At 40.2% G+C, this 20,942-nt stretch overlaps 2 protein-coding genes across 2 annotated transcripts in view; one reads left to right on the forward strand and one right to left on the reverse strand.

Annotated features, from left to right (window-relative positions):
- Positions 1-2,751: 2,751 nt before the first annotated feature.
- On the reverse strand, positions 2,752-3,603 carry cldn33b (claudin 33b). Its single transcript, XM_085264945.1, has one exon. The coding sequence runs from the start codon at positions 3,409-3,411 to the stop codon at positions 2,752-2,754; it is 660 nt and encodes a 219-aa protein (XP_085121071.1). The 5' UTR covers positions 3,412-3,603.
- Positions 3,604-6,092: 2,489 nt separating this feature from the next.
- Positions 6,093-20,942, forward strand: part of wwc3 (WWC family member 3) — a 41,503-nt gene continuing 26,653 nt past the window's right edge. The window contains exon 1 of the mRNA XM_085266067.1: positions 6,093-6,528. Within this exon, the coding sequence (XP_085122193.1) occupies positions 6,383-6,528 (146 nt within the window). The 5' untranslated portion in view covers positions 6,093-6,382. The remainder of the gene's footprint in view (positions 6,529-20,942) is intronic.

Genomic DNA, 20,942 nt, shown 5'->3' on the forward strand with positions numbered 1-20,942 from the left:
CCAGGTTGACCCGCACACGTGACCTGGGTAGGAGGCTGACGAGAGCAGGCATGTGAGCGTGAAGAGGGGGCTGCTTCATTGGGGTGATTGTTACCATGGAAGGCACTCATACACACACTGGCCCTGTGGCTGGCTCTACCTCTCTGGAGGCGGCTAGCTGATGGAGAACAAAAAGCCCTCTTCAGACAAGCACAGCACTCAGAAACGCAAGGCTCAGAAGTGGATGACCAGTAGAGCTGCTTTAAATACTGCAGAAAACTACTATTTGAATTAGGTGTAACCAAATTTTATTATTAAAAAAAAAAAAAAAAAACAGGCCTGTAAAAAGTAGTAAATAATTATTTGTCTAAAATGTTCGTCTGTCTCCACAAACCCTACCTACCTATCTCACTTGTGCTGTACATATCCTTTAGCAGATAAAGCTGTTGTGCTTTGTTCTCTATCTTTATCATTTACGGTGTTTTATGGAGGAAAACTGATAAGAAGACTGATTGCAAATGTGTCATATCAAAGTCTGTAGAATTAAACCCAAAGGTAACCGCAGCTGGATAACATCTCACCCCATAATATGAGATTTTACTTGCAGAAGATCTGGAATAAAACTCTAGATGAGCAATTATATCTTAAAGCCGCTGTATTTTCCTGAAGAATTGCCACAATACCCAGTGGCAATGTTCAGTAATCAAGACCAAAATCGTTTTATTACTCTGTGCCTGTTCACGTGTCGCCAGCGGTGGAAAAAACGTTGTCTCAAAGTATTGATTAGCGACTGAAATTGATAGCTAAAAGCCTTTAGCTATCACAATTACATTTGTTTTCTTATATTATTACCAATTAAAACTCTTACCAATGAATTAAAAGTTGAAATACGAAGCTAAAAATGCAGATAAAATGTTGTTAGCTAAAAGGATAGATTAGCAGTTGAAATTGTTAGCTTAAAAAAAAAAAGCTATTAAACTGTAGTTATAAGCAATTGATGATTTAAAATATGAATAACTTAAAAAAATAAATGAAAGAAAGGCTAAACGTAATACTTAATAGTAAACATCTAGTATATAGCATTTTTCTCAAAGCCCACGCTAAGGTTCCGGTATTTACAGAAGGAGATTTCAGGTACCATGGATGTGCTTTTCCTTTTTTTACTTTAACTACACTTGGTAGTGATTCCTGTGCAATTTTGTATTTTGCTGATATTTATGATATTAATGAACTGATATTCTTTATATTTAACTGTGATAAAATATAATTATTGCTATTTCACAGTTGCTGCTTCAACACTTTACCAGTAAAATCGAAACATCAGGTGCAGAAGATAGTTAAATGGTTTTGTAAATGGTTAAAATAGAAAATCTTGCTCAAGAGTGACTCATGTATTGCAAAACTTTAGTTTCCATCATCTAACATTGAAACAGAAACTTGGATGATCTTTATCTCCATCTGAACTACCAGAATGGGTCATGATTTGGGTCATGTTTGCTTATCAACCCATCTATACAGGTTTGTTTATTTGCAGTCGGATGCATTTAGAGTAAATTATTCACGACTACAAGACATATAATTTTCCTTGACGTTTCAGTGGCATTTACAGTAAACAAAGCAAAAAGAAAATATCTGCAGCTATTTTTATGCCTCCCTGATGCCCACACATAGGGAGACTATGTGGCATCGGAGGACAGGATTGTCCCTCTCAGTGGGCCTCAGAACCACCTCTTCAGGAGCAAAGTCTGGCATGTCATTGGCACCTCAGGTAACATATGCTCCTGTGACAACTTCATTATCTCTCATTAGCTTCATTCTATAAGAACTAACTCCACAGACATGCACCAACCATGGAGGTTTATAAATCCTCATCCTCCCATGCAATAACACATTATGTCAATGTACTTTGAGCGTATGTAAATGACACAGACAGTTATGGATGGCAGAGCGCGGTGGCACCCTCTGACCTCAGCAAATTTGTGTAATTATGTCAGCTTGTGCTACATTCTTCACAGTACACAGTGCCCATTAATGCGTTCATTAAACACAGCTTAGCTCAGCGAGTGACCAGGAAATCTTGTGGAATTAGACTCAAGCTGTGTTTCCACCGCCGCAGACACACCTGACAAACCAACGGACAGGTTTTTAGTCCCATTTGGTCGCCTGAGAGTCACAGACGAGCAGGGGGGGGCTGATGAGGGATTGAGGAAAAGAGCAGCCATGTTTCTACCTCTGACATAACTGGAGTCAAACCTGCTCATGGCTTCAGAAAACATTTTAACAAATACAGGAAATTTACCTTTTTTAATTAAAAAAAAGAGCCATTTTTCACCAGGATTGCAATGAAATTCTTTATGTGAATCATCTCAGTGTGCAACTCAAGAATAGTTTGTGCTTTAAGAGTTATTCTGTATGTTTACAGACTAATAATTGACAATCACAGCATTTAAAAAGCTCAAGAGTCCTGCTAAACAGGCTTGAAATTATATTTTTCTTGTAAGAGAAAAATTTTGAAACCACTCCAGAGTAATGGATAAAAAGGCCTTTTATAAAACATTTCTTTATAAAATAGATTTATTCTTGCTGATCACAGCAGATCGTCTTATAATGTCTGATTGTGCAGGTGAGTCATGTAAAAGGGCTGAAACAAGGCGTAAATGTCACCATCGTATGTTGTCTCGGTGGTTTACATCATTGCTGTAAAGCGGTCCGACGTGCAGATCTACAGGTGATTGTGTTGTGATTTCAGTCTCTACACAGGTAAATCATCTGTTAAACGTACTCTGTGCGCTTCCTGTAATTTACACCTGTGCCCATCACCTGGTACCGCCGCTGCAGCACAGGCTGAGGCTCCACCTGAGAGCACGAGGACGAGGTGATCAAGATCAGGCCGGCAACTATGAGGAGAAATCCTGCTGCCCAGCCGCAGTACAAAGCGTCTCCAAACTCCCACCGAGGCACCACGTCAGGCACTTTGTCATCAAAGAAATGCATCACTGCTATATGTGCCATATAGGACACGGGAATCAGACACAGAACCCCAGAAACCATCCCGAGCACCCCTCCCGTGATGATTAAAATCCTCTTGGTTTGTTGACCGCTGTCCTCTTTACAGCTGTGGACCAAGTCAAGTCCAGGTATTCCCACGAGAATTCCCAGCATGCCCACAGCGAGGGCAGCACACATGAGGATGCGGGCCAGCTTGAGGTCTGTGGAAAGGCCCAGCAGGCTGTCATAAGCCCTACACTCCATCCCTCCAACGTCCTGGACCACGCAGGTCTCCCACAGGCCCAGCTCGTAGCTCTCCACAGGCAGCAGCGCAGTGCTCATGGTCAGCCACTGCGGTAAGATAGTGGTGGTTAAAGCGCACAGCCATGCTCCAACGTAGACCAGCATCCCCAGCAGCTCCAAAGCGCAGGCGCACGTGTCCATGTTTCTCTCCCCCTCTCTCTGGCCTCCACGCTTGACAGAGCCACAAGAGTTCTTCTTCTCCTTCTCTGGCTGCACTTCAGATGGAGAGGCCTGTCGCTGTACAGTCGGGACAGGAACTGCTCAAAACACCTGATAATTAGAGTTGACCGCTCTAGCTCTGAGGCTTGGAGTTCGTTCTCAAACAGTTCCCACTCAGAGGAGCACACATCTTCTGCTGCTGGAGGGAGAGGGGGGCCCGCATGGCCCTCCCCTTTGTGGTCCTCCTGCTCTCGCTGCTGTGCCAATGGGCAGCAGGGGCAGAGGCAGAGATGGCCACGATTTTTACAAGACCATTCCTATATGCTCTTCCAAAACTGCATGCCATAAGGGATGTCGTTAAAAAAAACAACAACTGCTTGAAGTTCAGTTTGCATCCTGCAATCCAGCAATAACTGGGTACAAACATATGAACAAGGGGCCACACACTACAGCAAACTCAGCTTATTATTTGCAAATGCTAAACACTCTTGTCATAAACTTAGTTGCCATTAAAGCCCTTCATCTCTGTCCTCAAAGGGTTTTTCCTGTAGCCATGAGTAGAAAAACATTTCAGTGTTAGAGTATCATAAAGGCAGTGTTGCACAACTAGGCCTTTGAGTGATTTATTACCAGTGAAAAATGTTATGTAAGGACAGTAATGCTGAGATTTGCTCATAACCATTTAAGTTAAATTTAAAAATATATGAATATTTTTGTCATATTCCTTGTGGTGGGATAGCTGCTCACAGTCAGGCTGTCTGCTGCATGTGACTAAATCTGAAACAACAGAGCAGCTTATTGTGTGCTCTCGTATGAACACTGCATGGTTGTGGGAAATGATCGTAGGAGGCAATAGATCAAAGCTGAGATGTGAGAAAATGTTTCCCGTTCATAAACTCATAGACAGCCGTACAAACCACAAACAAACACACAAACAAAAATGCACAGATAATATCCCCGGGCTGCCAAACTCCTCCTGCTCCGGCAAAGAAAACACTCAGCTGACTGCTGTGATGTCCTCACAAACACTTAAGGAATACCAAACGATACCAGAAACAAGCTTAATCTCAGCTTTAAAGGGACGTCTCTGCAGCTATAGACAAGTTACTCATGATGTTCCTGGCCAAGAATGTCACATTACACATCCAACTTAATTTCTGTCTCTGAAAATATAAAAAATTAAAGTGTAGTTGCAGTTCCCCTTCTTACCCACAGAGGCCGCCAAATATCCTGCACAAATAAATAAATTGGCATGTGGTGGGGGATATTATTCAGAGTTTAAAAGAGTATTTTTTAATACTCTGAGAGAGAGTCTCACCTAGTGTCTGGTTTTACTGCTCCTCCTAATCCTCTTTCTAACTTGTTCTTCCACAGTTTTAAACTTAGCTGGATGCACAGTGTTAATTATGCTGACCACAAAATAGTTTGTAAATTTAAGTGAAAACCCCCTCACTACTGCACAAAGAAAGACACACACTTATTGGAGGTATTTGTCCTTCTTGCTGTGACGCAGCTGAGAAGATCCTGGCCTGTTTTAGTCATATTGTGTTTTATGTACCTCTGTACCATTCTACTTCTTGTGTTTTTTCATAAACAATACATAACTTATAAGTAATAATAAAAAAAAACTTTATTGCCATTTATTTTATCATAGCTTATAAAAACCTTAATTGTAGATTTTTAATTTTGACTCGCTGAAAATGGGAGAAACCAGGAGGGAAGATAAGAATTGAGTATTTCAGAGGGACATCTTAGATTGACCAATTTGGAGACAAAGTTAAAGAGGCAAGCCTGAAATGATTTGGTATTAGTACATACAATACTATACTAATATAGTATCTAAAGTACAGAGGAGGTATAGTGGATATTGGATAATGCATGTTGAGTATGGAGCTTCCAAGCAGGAGGAAAGGAGGAAGATCTCAAAACATTCACTAATGTAATGAAGAAGGACATGCAGAGGGTTGGTGTGACAGATGAGGATGCAAAGAAGAGGGTCAGGTGGAGGCAGATGATCCCCTTTGGGAACAAAAGGGAAAACCTACAAGAAGAAGATGATAGTTGCATATTTTAGGTAATTTGGATATTATTTGGTGGGGTGGGCTGCTTTTAACCATGTAAAGCACTTTGTGCTACATCTTTGTATGAAAAGTGATTTATAAATAAAGATTGATTGATTGATATTTGAATCTACTTTTAGCTACTTAAGTAAGAATAATTGTAAAACAGTTGAAACGCCAGGAAGTTGATCTGGGTGGCCGGTGTATGAGCTGTTGCAGTGCCAATTAAGGCCAAGAGGTGGCGCAGGTGCACCACTAAAACGACTCCTTCAAACAACAGCGTGATCGGGGGAGTTTCCCTAGATTTTATATTAAAATGATATCTTTTTTATAACTGTCTTATATTAATATTAAAATTAAAAATTACTTATTTAAATTGTATATACACAAACAGAAGCTACTCTTGAGATACATTAATGAGTGAATCAACAGGTTTGTGTCGCAGCGTTAGCTAAATCACTCAGCTGAATTAACATTAAAATGAAACTTTAAGTCTATTTTATAAGGTATGTTTTCGCGGCGCCGTGAAGCTTTAATGAAAGTGTTGAGCTCTGAAGTTTCCTCATTGGACAGGGGGAACTGGCTCCGTCGTACGTATGCAAATCCGCTCCCGAATATGGACACGGGGAATGAAATATGGCGGAGAAGGCGAACATGGAGAAACGAGCACTGAGAGAGCCCCGCCGCGCTGATTTTGGAGGGTTGTAGAAAGAAGAAGAGGAAAGTGGATGTACCCCCGGTGGCACTTTTTCCAGCCTCGGTGGAAAGTTTTGTATCTGCGTCTCTTTTCTCCAGCGCGTCCAGGTCGTTTGGTTGTAATGCAGTGAGGAGCGACTTTTTCAGGGGGATAAAAGCAGGGCAGGGGGCTGCAGCCCTCTCACCGTCTCGACGCTATGCCGTGGGTCAGCGGCGGAAAGCGGAGAGAGAGCTCGGAACTGCCGCTGCCCGCGGGCTGGGAGGAAGCCCGGGATTACGATGGCAGAGTGTTTTTCATCGACCACAACACCCGGCAAACTTCATGGATTGACCCCAGAGATAGGTACGCTTAAGGCCCTGGAGTAGTGTTATTACACACACTAACAAAAAGTAATCTTAATACAACGAGACTTCTTTATAAACTGACATAACTCACAGGAGAGCAGGGGCGTTTCCAGGGGGGGTTTAATGGGGTGGCACAGAGGGACCGAGAATGAGACAGGGTTGGCTCACTGGAAAATAATTGTAGAAAAGTAATATAGAAAACATAAACGAACTACGAACCATCCTATTCCTTCAAATAGAAGCTTTTATGTGCAAAATGGCTCTTCACATAAGCCTGAAAATTTCATTCAAAGCTATTTGAAAAAGTTTCACCATCAACATACACTGTTCTTCTTCTTAGTTTTAGTTTCCTAAAGAAACCTACAACTTTGATCACAGAGAATATCGTTCCCCCCCCCACATAATACATCCTTAAATTTTCTTTCTTTTTTCTGGTTATTTTTATTTACTACATTTGGCCTTATGTTGAACCCGTCAATTTAAGATTTTGTTTTGATGCACTTGATGATAGTAAGCTGTTCTGTATGCATGTCACCAGTTTAGTTCTTAGTTCTAGACCAGGGGTCCCCAATCTCAGTCCACGAGGGCCGGGGGCCCTGCAGGTTTTAGATCTCACCCTGGGTCAACACACCTGAATCACATGATTAGCTCATTACCAGGCCTCTGGAGAACTTCAAGACATGTTGAGAAGGTAATTTATCCATTTAAATCAGCTGTGATGGATCAAGGACACATCTAAAACCTACAGGGACACCGGCCCTCATGGACTGAGATTGGGGACCCCTGGTCTAGACTAAGACGAAGATTATTAGCACTGTGGGCACCAAAATTTCTTGTGTAGTATCTTGTTGAACTTAAGAGATGAACTTAGGCGTATAAATAAGGAAAAGTCAATGAAATCGCCTCTTCCCCTTCCTATTATTTTATTTATTTATTTATTTTTTTTATAGGGTGGCACAAAGCAAGAGGGGATTCACGGGAAATCAGAAAATATAATGTAGACCGTAAATGAAAGTAGAAAGCATTGCAGATCCCTGTGCTATAATAGAGTTTATGAAAGTGTGAAAATGGTTTGATGAATAACTGTTTAAAGCGGATGTGGAAACTGTTTCTGTTATTTTCATTTAAGTTTATGGTCGACATATAGCTCAATATGATTTAAAGCAAACTCTAAATTTTTCCTACCTTTAATAAATGTCCTAGTTTTCACATTTAATGAACCAGTTTACAAAAAATATAACTGGATAGAACTGTCTTAAAATATAGGCGAACTAAATAAGTGGGTGAGTCTATCATGTAGATAAACAATAGTATTTTATGCCTGTATTATATTATTCTTGTAAAAATGTCATTATTTTAGTATTTGACTTGGATCTTCAGTCCTCCCTTCAGCTGGCAGTTTTTATTGGGAAACACTAAGTAAGCAATAATGTCAGTGCAGTTTCCATATAAAGACACTGAGAGGATTTAAAAGTTTTATCATTAAATATACTTAAAGTACTTATCATCCAGAATCATGATTATTCATTTAATAATTTTTATAACTGTAATATTGTAGCTGGAGATTATTTTAATTACTTTATTACCGATTGATTGATGGATTGATAATACTTTATTCATCCCGAGGGAAATAGTCTGATCTCTCCTATATTATTAGCTGTATATTTTAAAATCAAATTATATTTGTAATATCGTATTTACATATAAAATAGAGTAAGAGTAGAAAGTAGAATAATATAGAAATAAAGTAGAAGTATAAATAATAAATGTACTATATTAGACTATAACACTGGCCCTGTTCATGTTCTTGTAAAATTACCCGCATATCTGGACAATGCCCCTGTTGGAGCAAGGTTGTAATTACTATCAGAGGTTGTGTTTTGGGGATAAGTAAAGTTTAAGTTTGGCACACAGCACTATACACGAGGCTAAAATAAACATGAAGATTAGGTGCCAAAGAAAAATATAAGACGCAGTAAAATAAACAGGTAGTTTTAAAATAAGTAAATAACAATTCAATAAAAGAGTCTTCAACAGAAGACCAGTTTTTGACTGCTTTTTAAAAGAATCCACAGGGGCAGCTTCTTTATTGTGAGGTTGTGGTGAATCATGTGGCCACAGTCGATGATCGTCTGAGGTTTGGGAGCAGCTGTGGGCCTCCACAGCGCCTACAGAAGCTCCCTTACAAACACGATCATGGTCTAATGATCCCGCATGTCGGTTTAAACATGAAATTTGACAGTTTGGACGTAAAATTAGACAGCAGCTCAGCCTTTCTATTGTTGCAGAGGAGTTGTTTTTGTCCAAGTTAACCCTGTCAGCGTGGTCACCTGAGCTATTTATCTGTCCCTTCTTCACTTAGAAGAAAACCTATTGAGTGTGTGTTCGCATGTGTGTCAAACCTCAGTCATCCAGACTCATCAGTAAGCCCTGCAGATTTATGACTTCCAGTGACCTGAAACATTCCTGGCTCACACACCTAATACAGAGCGCCATTGTTATCCAGCTCCCCTTTCCTTTCCACACAAAGACACCTCTTAAAGACCAGTCAGAGAGTGAAGAGCTGCTCTCATGTTTGTCATGTCCAGCCTTCAAAAGATGACAATTTTAGTGTGTGATTTCCATTGCATGGAGATTTCAGCATGGAGATTAGTAGTCGGACATGTGCTTTAAACTCCAACTCCCAGAAATCTTTGTGAAAGTATGTGAGGAATGCTCGCTGGGCCACTGAGAAAGCTGCAAGGATGTGCTTTTTGCGGGGACTGGGATTTTTACCAGCCCAGAAGCAAGCTCAATCAGGCATTCAAAGCAGACTTTGTTGTGAGATTACTGGGAATTACAGCAAGTATTTTAGCTCTGATGTATTATGAGGGGAAAGGCTGAAATTCACAAAAACCGAGCTCAAAGTATGGCGAGTACTAGTGTACATTTTACTCCAGCAGTGGGCTTCTAGTAGCTGCGTGTAATCTAGATAAGGAAAACCTGATTTCCTCGTGAGTTGATTAACCGTTGTTGTTTGCAGCTAATAGCAGTTTCACATATTTTTATAGTCATCAGCATTTGAGGGAGGGCCTTCTTTAGTAAGACTAAAGAATGTTTTCTGTATTTGTTCTGGTGCTACTCCGTGATTTATAGGCTTTCTCATTGGAGGAATGTCTGCTGTCACCACCTGATACTGACTTTCCAATAAATCACATCGCAGCACAAACCTTCTGCTAATGAGCAGCAGATACAAAAAGGTGTCAGCTGTTCTGTCAGGGTTTTAAAAAAGCAGATAAATGAGGCTGTTTGCATGCACGTATGTCAAGAGCAGAGAGATGAATGCAGAGATAAGAGGTTCGTAATTTCTCCTGTCAAGTCTCGGTTTGACAGCTGCTCTGCTGAATTGAAATCAAAGGATGAACGTTACTCATTGGGTGTTGAACCCCTGAGAATCAGCTGATCTGCTCTGTCCAATGACTTTTTTTGTAAAGCCTTGCAAAAGTTTGCTTTCTTACTGTTCATATTTTTGGAGTTACAGGATCTGAGAATACACTGGGCTGGGTTGAAATTTGGTGCTTTTTAGTTTGCGTGATTTTTTTTTTTTTCCTGCATTTTTCCTCCTAACTTTGTAAATACAAGAGACAACTTTTTACTTTTCGATACATTTTTATGACTAAAAAGAATGCTATTTTTAAAGAAGAAATCACCTAAATTAACCCACCTTTATCTATTTGAGGTCCTGTGACAAAAAACAAAGACAAAAAAAATCTGCTGGGTCATTTTGTGACTCATTTGTTTTTATAGGACTTCATCATGAGATCTGGGTTTTACCTGAGGCTGCTAAATGGAAAAAAATATCAGCCAGACACTTAAAAGACAAATCATGTGATGAGATTCTTTGGAGGTGTTGTGGAATTATAAAAATGCAATAAATGTAGTCAGGTGAAGACTGTTTGTGTGTTTAACCCTCAAGCCACCAAGATAATGACCAGAGGCGTTCTCCTGCAGTAAATATTTCTACTCTGCTAGGTGCTTACATCAGAGTATGTGTGTATTAATGATAAAAAGCACGTAGAATGAATAAAATAAAGTGTTGCATGTATGATTGGGTGCGTAGTAAGAGTAGAAAAGCGTTATTTACATACCAGTCGGGGGAGCGGGGTGGAGGTGGAATGCTCTATATTTTGGGAATAATATGATCTGTTTTACAGAAAACACTGGCCTCAGATTTGCAGTTTAACTCCTGGCTCTCAAGAAACAAAAAGTACAGTACAGCAGCTTGTGTGATCTAGTGTGTTGCTCACCAGGTCTGCCTGATGCGCCTTGAGTCTGCTGACTCGCAGAGAGGAGCGTCAGTAGTGGATTATCACTGCTAATCGCTAAAACAGAGGCACCATTGAAGCTGGAACATAATTGTCAGTGATGATCACGATGAGCTGTAATGGGGCGGCGTATCAGCCAGAGGTCGAGTTTGTTCCTGCCGAAGATGGAGACGTTTTGGTTAGATGAGGGTGTGTAGTGACTCATTAGACGGACTTGCCAATGCAGTGCACAGATACCTGAGAAATTGAGGGTTTCTCTGTTTACTTTGGTATAGCAAGTAAATAAGTATAAGGTAATACAGACTCATTTCTTTCAATGTACAGCTCTCAAAAATGAGCCTTTGGTGGGTGACTGTGCACGTTTGGTAGGCGTGTGGTATAAAAATGGCTGTGTTGCCTGACTTTACAGAAGTGCGTGCGTTTTCTTGTTGGCCATTCCATAAACAAAAATGTATTTGAAGCTTGAATAAATTAAACCCATTTACAGAAAACTTAAAAATCACCATCCAAGAATTTTTTTTCCCCTTGATGGAAGGCCAAAACCTCAGTGGTTTTTAATATGAAGGAAAATCCCTGAAGAAGAAAATGCTTCATGTGATGATGATGATGGTATGAAGACGATGCAGCTGGGTGGGCTGAAGATTTTCAGACTTTTGAAGTGGTATAAGATGACCGGGGACTGATAATTAACTGATATTTCTTGTAAGTCAGCGTAAATATCAACAGAAAAGTTCGAGGTTCCCTAAAACCATGCTGGTGTGCATGCAGGAAAACCCTGATAAATGCGGATTAATCATAAGGAACCAGGAAAACCCCTGACTTTGCAAGCAGCTGAGACCCCGTCCGAACTGATTGCCTTAATTTCTGATGCTTTTTTTTTTTTTTTTTTTTTTTTTGGGCTGACGGTGGATACCTCAAGCTGCTTTCGGCCAGCTCCTGCAGATAAGCTGAGCAGCTCTGAGGAGCTTTTTTGTTGCTGTGGAATGAACGTTATGTTAGGCATGCCTACACTAATGCCCGGGGGCTCTGCTCGCTCGCGGCCCCAGACAAAGCAGCAGAACAGAGGCAGTTCCCACGTGTCTACCTCCTCCTCTCATCCTGGGCCCTGTAGGCCTCCTTTATTAGCTCTGTTATGCAATGGCCATGGCCGGCCTGCCGCTCAGCAAAGGGAGGCCTTTATGCTTGGTCACAAAGCACATCAAATTCAATTATTCTGGAAAGGGTGAGCTGTGTTGCCAGCACCGAAGGGTTATTCACATGCGCTGAACCCCGCTGTTATTTTGCTTCCCCCAGTGTTTTCATTATGATGGCTCTTTTTTGTCTTTCGGTTGCGGGAGGTTGCGAACATGTCATTGCTTGATCTGGTGTCATTTTGCCCGTGTTCTTTTTCATGAGCAGACAATATGTTTGTCTTCAGCTTTCACCTCACTCCTTCTGGAAGCGCAAACACTTTGTCCTTCAGCAGTTAGTGCTGCAGGCGCCTTTGACGTCCAGGTTTCCCAGCTGACTGTCTTGTGGTTTGTTTGTTTTTTTGGGGATGATTTATTGCTACAAAAACAAGAAAAACACTCATTCGTAGCTTAAACCCTGCTTTATGTTGTTCCTCAATATGCTTTTCTCTGGCAGCGTCAGCCATCAGTCAGATGTGTAGGTTGGCAGTGTTTTATGTGTATATTGTGAAGAATGCTACCTAAACAGGACATGCCAGACTCCATGGACCAGCCTTCAGCTCTGGGTGACCATTGTTTTTTTGTTTTGTTTTGTTTTTTCTTCCTCTTCCATGCATCTGCACAATTCTTATTCAAAAGTGAAGAAAAATGCTGTTGACAACCTGGACTCTACTGTTTTTCTGTGCTTTTACAACTACAAAAACTACAGTTTCTCTGTTATTATATTTCAACAGATCTTGATGTGCTTCTGGTTGATTTGAGTTATTTTGAAACTATTTATAAAGCTTTCAAAAACATTAATGTTAACAATTAAACATAAGACCCAGGAAACCCCAGCAGAACAGGTAATTCATTTCAAAGCAGCGTCTTTTAGTTTTTTTTAAAGAATGTAAAACGTGTCTATCTGCTTGTTAAGCCTGACATAATTAGCTATTTCCGGGCATAAATGCTCCTTCAGTTCCCAAAAGCAAACAAACACTGAGGCACCTTTGACAGTTAAAAAACAATCCACATTTTTTTTCAGCTCCAATAAAATGATCAGTATGGCTGTTCTCCCAGATGTTACAATAAAATTTAATATCCAGGCATGAAGGAAAGAGAGTTTACAAGACATCTGAAAATCATATATCATGTTCCTGTGCAGCACTGCAGCAACTCTGGACGTAAGCAAAGACTGAAAACTGACTCCAGCAAAGGTTGAAGGGTTAGTGCAGTTGAGCTAGCTGACATTATGATGTTCTACCTGGTGGCTACCTACAAAGCTATCAGTAGGCATATAGTAGTGTAGGCGAAACTGCATCCTGTCTAACAGGATGTTAGTCATTCTTATGACGGTGCATGGTTTGGATTACGCACTATGAAAAAGGCCTGATCCTAAGCCGTGGTGTTCATAGCTGTAGTAAAAGCCTCATTTTAAAGAGAACTTGTAACAAAATGCTTGAGAGGCTGAGAATGACGACTGAACTGTTGTGGGGAAACAAGAAGCAAAGCACTAGAGCAGGTTAAAAAGACGAGAGCCTCATGAAGGCAGCGCTTAGACCCAGAAACGGGGTTATGACATCATCACTATTTTTTCTTAAAAAGATTTATATAAAGCAGTGGTTCCCATTTCAGGACCTGAAAGACTCCACTGATCAGGCTGTTTGAAAACCACTAAATTACAGTCGCTGATGTCATTTCTAAAACCTAAGCAGTGGAAATGCACAGATAAATCAGCCTGATGTTAAATGACACAATAGTTACCCTTGGCAGTGGTCAATAATAATGTGCAACATTAATTTTATGCTTTAGAAGATTTCAGAAGTATTGTAATAAAGAGTCATTATGCTAATTTCCAGCTCAATATTTTTATTATTGAACTCTAATAGAGTTGGTTTCTATAATTCACAGTATATAAATGAAATAATCTTTATTTATCACATACTGTACCTTGGTGCAAGGCCTCCAATTCATCCTCAAGCTGCTTTAGTGCCTCTTTTGAAACCAGTTTTCTTCTGATTGGCTGCCACTTGCAAAGAGAAGGTGGTTGGGCGGGATTTTGTACTCATAACCAGTTCTATGTGCCTGGGATGAACGTATTAGGGATACTATCCTGTCTTTAAGTGATGACGTGATGAATCCTAATTCCAGGCCCAAACTACTCTTCGTTTAATAAGGCTGTTGTGTATTTTAATGCGTTGTATCTTGTTCTATTTAATCTCAACAAGCCCCTGAAAACAGTCAGTGATCACTGTCGGTAGGGCAGGGATATGGCCAAAAATATTTATCACGATATATATTTGGAAATTTGCGATAACGATATAACTGATGATATAATTGACGCGAGACAAAATACTTTACAACTCCACAACTTTATTGGTGCAAAAAAAAAAAAAGCCCATCAATGCATTTTCACTGAAACAAGCAGCTGTTTTTTATGTGCATTAAATCTATATAAAAATTTAACAATGCAAATGCAAATTCCTTGCTGACAGTTTAACCAAAAGGCATTTCCAGTGGAAATGGGCTGACATATCCTGAGCATATAATATCCACAAAACTAAAAAAGAGGTAATACACACACAATATGGTAATATTATGTTGAAGCATGTACGTAATAGCAGTACGTATCACTCTACAAGGCTCCCGACTATGGTAGCCGTAATCCTCCGACATAACGATCAAGCGGTGCGGCTTCGTAGCTTATCAAAGTTGTACTAAAACATTTTGAGCGCCGTGTACCACATAAAATCTGCCATGTGCGTATGAAAACAAAGGCACTGTTGCGCATTTTACCCATATTTTATCACGATATTTCATTTTCTTATCATTGCCTAACGTTATACCGGTATTACCGTGAATGGTATGATAAGGCCTAGCGTTCATCTTCCAGCTTCACTGTTTATATTATGCTAACATAGCTGTGTCGCTAGCAATCACGTAGCACATCATTACATGCGAATTATCCAAACTTCAGTAACCCTACAAATGTCACTGCTGTTTACTTTCCTGTCTTCATTTATGTTGGAAGTAGTAGCAGAGCTGTATGTCTTAATTTTTTCAGAAATCCCTCAGTCAGAACATGGTATATTTAGATGGAAACTAGCGAGCTAACTCCCTGCTAACTTCTAACTCCGCTAAGTTTAATAAATTCTGTTTTCATGGATGCCTGGATGTTAAACTTAATTGTTACACCTGGTAAAGCAGCAACGCTGATCATTTTATTAAAGATGAAAAGATTTAGACAGTTTTTAACTCACAGTGATGCCGCAGTGATCGTGTGACTTTAGGGACCTGCAGCGGAGTTGGGCCCAGGCACGGCTAATGACGTCAGACTTAAAGACGGGATACAGGTCAAAGTATAGAAAGAACTATTTGAAGATCTCTGTTTGGTTCACAGGGATTACTTCAGCATAACTTTATTATTTGAAATTCTTAACCACAACAACAGGATATGTAAAATAGAAAATAGTTGTTCCCCTTAAAATTGTCCATCTATCTTTTATAACATTTTTGCTTCTCTGTCACACTGAGGGGAAAAATACAAAAGCTTAAAAAAAACAAACAAAAAAGCCAGTAATTTCACAATTCTGCATCCCTACTAACTACCAGTTAAACAGAGTGTTCATCCAGCTGTATTTAATTGCAGTATTTTGCTATTGTCCTTAGCTAACTACTGTCTTGAGTTTGTGACTACCCCCAAACTCTCAATAATTCATTTAGAGCGTGTTTTCATTAAGAGAAAATGTGGAGATGCGGTGCTATGTGCTAATTTTGAATTGAAGCTCCAGACCAGATTATGTGTTCAGCCTAAGTTGCCTTCTTCATTTTCCTTTTTAAATACGCCCAACAAAAGCTCCACCTTGCTTCTATCTCGTGTTGTATTGGGGAGATGACAAACAGTTTGCAAGCCAAAAAGAAGTGCTGTTGCCTCAAAAATTCCTTTCTGTGTTAAAAAAGAAATGTGAAAACAACTTGGGGAGGAATGTCATTTATGTCCAGACTGTCAGAGGGGTCTGGTGCAGCGTTTCAGAGTGAGGCCTGAAGCAGCTGGCAGACAGACGGACGCACAGACACCCGGTTCTCCCATTATGTGTTAAATCTTATAGAAATAGGTTTCTATAAGTAGCCTAAGATCCCCGTCTCTGTACACATTTAGACAGCGCCTGAACACATGGACGGGGCTTGTCCGCTGGAGCTGAAAGCTAAAAGACTGTGTAGCAAGTCTTGAAGGGCTTCATTTTTATGAAACGGGGCTTTAGCTCTAATATCACCTTAGCTAAAAATATTGAAGTAGCTCTTTCTAATTACAGCTCTGAATACTACAGTATAAATGAAGATTTGGTAATGCTGTGTTCGTAAGACCTCATCTGTGTAATCTCCAAGTGGTTGCTGGGTGAAATCGGTCTCTTGGCATCTTTCACCAAATGGTCTAGTGACCACCAAGTAGTCAACCTTAACCTAGAAATGGAGTGGTTAAATTCCATTTCTAGGTTAAAGTTGACTAGCTAGGTCCAGAAGAGAGGCACAGAGGAAAGCCAACCTAAGATTCACTTCCTTTAAATTTTCATGGAAATTCTGACCCACTTCCTTTACACAAAAATCAGCCCTTGGTACCTCTAACAGCCTTAGAAACAACAAAGAGATTATTTTTAAATTGCCTTGCTGTCCAAAAAAAAAAAGTTTAATACACAAACAAAACCTGCGTGATGCACCTTTAAATCAGGGCCCAACCCAAAGTGATTTACATTTTCCCGTCAGTGTCACATTTGGATGCAATGAATAGTCTTTATCTTTAAATCCATAAGGTTGGAAATTTCACACTGGTGCTGAGAGTGGACCAGGTGGTAAAATCGATGTGTTTCTGACAACTCCACTCTCTGGTCTTCTTGCCAGTACCACTGCTACCTTTAGCTGTATTTCTTTTCTTACATTTTCTAGATCTCATCACTTGTTCATCTAATGTCTCTTACTAAACTAGGCGGCATTTCATCAGTCCATTTTTAACCAAGTAAGAAGAGTCAGCTGAAGTAGTGTCAGAGGCTGCATTATATGAAGCTAAAAGCCTGGATTAATGAAGAAATGTCTCTGCGTGGTGTTTTAGGTTTTCTTAAGACGGCAAACACAAAGAAAACCTGGTTATGTTGAACCAGAAGCATAGTCCACCCCTCTGATTAAATGAGCAGTGCTTGTTGTGCAAAGATCTCTCCTCTGGTCAGATTTGTAGACTTCAGCAGTAGGATTGTGGGATCATAAAAGTCTTTCAGTGGCTGATTAAGTGTTTCGTGATTCTGATTTGATTCTTCTGCTGTGGCTGACTGGCTGTTTTATAACATAGCTGCATTTATAGTGAACCAAACAGTGTCAAAAATGCATTATATACGGACTGTTTGGGGCTGTTTGTATTAAAAAAGTTGGCGTAATGAGCTGTATGTTTTTTAATTTATTATGAGCTGTATTATGAACCAAATAAAAGCCGGCAGCAGCAAGAGAGCCTTTGAATTGTTGTTAGCTTCTTGAAAACATGTGGCTGTCAAACCTTAGTGAGCTCATTGTGGTCGAGCTGAAGGATAGTAACCCAGATTCAGGGTATTAAATCCAGCTTCTGAGGTCCCGTAAAGAAATGTGTGAAGGCAGTATTATTTTTAGTGGAATGTGCAGACTTCTTTCTGGAGAATTTTAATTGTTGCAGCTCCGAAACAAAGGCTAAGGAGCTGGTGGTGATGACCCAGCTAGACGTGGTTCGGTGGCCCAGACTCGAGTTTCACATGCCTTTCCCATGCAGCAGGCCGTCGCCGCTACAGATAGAAATATCCTCTGGGACAACCCAGGATGGCACAGATTATTCTAGAATTAGCAAATGTCTTCAACAACTAAATATATTTTGCTGAGAATTTGCGGTGCACGAGCAAGCCCGGCAGCATTTCATTCCTCCACAGCTGAACATGCTTGTCATTCTCGCAGCCTCTATTTTTTTCCGTTTCAGATATGTCTCATTTTCTGTTTCCGCTCAGATTGAAAGAGGATCCTGGAGAATGTTTAATGTTTTAGAATAAACCATTAACCGCCGACAAAGCCTCAACATGCATGCGAGTATTATTTTTTTATTTAAAAATGTTTTCTCAGGTTTATTTCTTGTCTTAATACTTCTTTGGTGTTTCTGGTCATTCTTTGTTTGTTTTCTTTTTCATTTCTGGAAGAAAATGGCTAATTTTGTGACAAGAACTATGTCTACACCAATTATTTTCTAACCAAACCAACACAGGTCCAAATGTCCAGTGCAGTCTGACCTTAGATGGTCTTTGAGTTTTGTGTTTTGGCTTCTGCATGCTCCATCCAGACAGTTCTCTCGCCTAAACCACTTTAGACGTGTTCGCGCTACTGGAAATACCCAAAGTCAGCCTTTTTCTGCTGTTTGCTTCATGTGAGAAAGTGAAAGTATGAACTTTATCCAAACCTGATTCTCCTGATATTTGATTAATACTCATTTATTTGTTTCCAAAACCCGAGGTGATGAATTGAGATTTGTTAGTTTGATTTGTATTAAGATTAAGTCAACACAAAGTTTGGAACTGGAGAACAACCCATGACTCAGAAACTGGAAATGAAGGATTTTTGACAAATTGTTAAAACAATGGCTCCTGTTAGTTTTACTCAAAATATCCACAAAGTAAAGAGCTGATGTCTGCTAAGTTTCATAGAACCAGTCCTTGGTCTACAGGAGTCCTGTTGAGAGAGGATGAGAGGATGTAGTCATCTCAGCTTCGAGATGAGTTGATGTCAGCATTACTGCTCAGAATGGCATTCCTAAAATGCTGATGTTATGCATGTATATCCCTACTGCGTTCACCTTCATAATTAACCTTTTTTGCCGTGCTGACAAACTGGGCTTTATATGTGGCTTTTAATGTGGTGGTTATTAGTCTAATTCATCATTTGGTCATTTTATCCATTATGTACTTCAACCTTATGTTAAAGCTTGAGGAAATTTAAGGGGGTCACTTAGGTTAATATTTATTTTGGGGAGATTTTGGAGTCGTTAAAATAATCGGTTCAGTACTTGTTAAGATATTTCAGTCTGGAACAAATTTGATGGACAGCACAACCCATAGACAGATTTTGCCATCCAGAGAGACACACTGGCTAAAAACTGCCTAAAAGTCCCTGAGAGCACCTGCTGTGTAGGGAGTGTAATCCTGCAGCAGCTCTAAAATAATCCTAATGGAATATGATTATTATAGAAATAAGTGCTTGGGCCTAAAACGGCCAAACAGTATTGGGGTGGGTAAAGCATCCCGTTGGTTGTCTCACACATGCTCTGCATCCTCTGCAGATCTCTGATGTAGTCCATATCAGCGTCCTAGTAAAGTTTGATTGCACTTTTCAGAGCAGTGGAGGTCCTGTGTTCTGCCTCCCGCACCATCATCTAAACCAGTGATTTCCACACATTGTGTGCCATGGAGCACCAAAGGGGAAAACTGTATTCACATCTGTGCTAAACAGATTCTTGGTCACCATAATGTCTGGTGACCAAGAATCTGTTTAGCTGCCGTCTGGACTTTCCTCAGCTTCAATCTGGGACAAACAGATTAATGTTTGTGATAAATGTTTCACTGCTTCAGTGTGAAACGGGAGCTTTACTGACCTCTTGGAATTCCTCATAAAGTGTTGTTCGGTGTTGTGAACGGTAACTACTAGCTACTGGTGAGGGGAGGGGGCGTGTGGCTGTCAGCCAGAGGAGGCAAAGACGCCACTGCTCGTGTCAGTATTGTTGGAAATGAGCATCTAATCCAATAGTGATAGTAATTTTTAGTATAAGTTAGTATTTGAGTGATTTTTTTTTTCCCCTTTGGAACAACCGTATTTGGCTACTGTAAAAAGTTGGATTGCATTTATACTTTGCAACAAGCTCTTCTATCATGTTTGTTATCCACTGCTATATCAGCCCATTTAGCACAATCAAGCAAACCATCTCAGACTCTGTTTCAGATCCAGTGGGGTTTTTTTGTTGTTGTTGTTGTTGTTGTTGTTGTTGTTTTTTAAGGTGGGCCAAGTTTTGATCTGAATGGTTTGTTTTCCACGTGTCTGTTTGGCTTGCTTGGTGTCAACATGAACAAGTTTCTTCAGAAAGGCGACTCGCTCCAGCTCATTGCTGCATCCTTCTCGCTGTCCGAGCCTGTTGTGTCACTTTGTAATAATTCCTGTGCGAATGGATTTCCATTTGACAGAAGAAAGGTTGAAACTTTTCCGTTGTATGGGAATGAGTGCATACAGGATACTATCCAAAGTTTGGCGCATTTGTCACAAAAACACGCCGCACACCTTGACTTTCTTCAAGGGGCAACAGCTTGCTTTAGAGCTGTCATCAAATTGGAATTTGATTATATGATTGGATTTTTAAATACTAAAAAACAAACTTATTTTAATGTGCTTTTGGAAGCACTAGTGTGCCTCAGTGTACCACGTGGGAACCACGGGCTTGAACCAAATGGAGCCTTTACAATTGTGAGACTGTCTCATTTTTGTGCCCCGTGTAGGAAACGTCCCGACTTAAATCTCTCACATTTTATTCAGGCACAGCTGTTTCACTGTGTCAACTGAGGCTGACTGTCAGAAAAGGTCATAAAAATTTCTTCTGGTTAAAAGTGGACCAGAAATGCAGACTTACTACACACAGCTAGCTTCAGTTGTCCAGTTTTTCTGGCTGAATCTATGCTGTCACATTGGCCGTCTCCTGCTCTGTGCTGCTGTGTGTCCCTCTGCTGCTGCTGTGAGTTTTTTGTGCAGTGGTTACAGACTCTCCCAAGACCAAGACATTACTTGGAAAAACAGAGGCTGCTGTCACAAGACCGTGTAACAAACCAAACATTCAGAAATTCAGATTCAGATCTCTGAGAGGACATGTTTTTCCCTTCTGCCTTTTTTCTTTTTTTCTTAGTCTCCCCAGGGAGGTCAGAGGG

This window comes from Mchenga conophoros, linkage group LG23 (assembly GCF_057382185.1).
Source record: "Mchenga conophoros isolate Kocher_MC1m ecotype Shallow Benthic linkage group LG23, M_conophoros_male_GT1.1, whole genome shotgun sequence".
NCBI classification, from domain to species: Eukaryota; Metazoa; Chordata; class Actinopteri; order Cichliformes; family Cichlidae; genus Mchenga; species Mchenga conophoros.

Coding starts and splice junctions, on each gene's coding strand:
- cldn33b (XM_085264945.1), bottom strand. CDS start 3,411: ATGGACACGTGCGCCTGCGCTTTGGAGCTGCTGGGGATGCTGGTCTAC.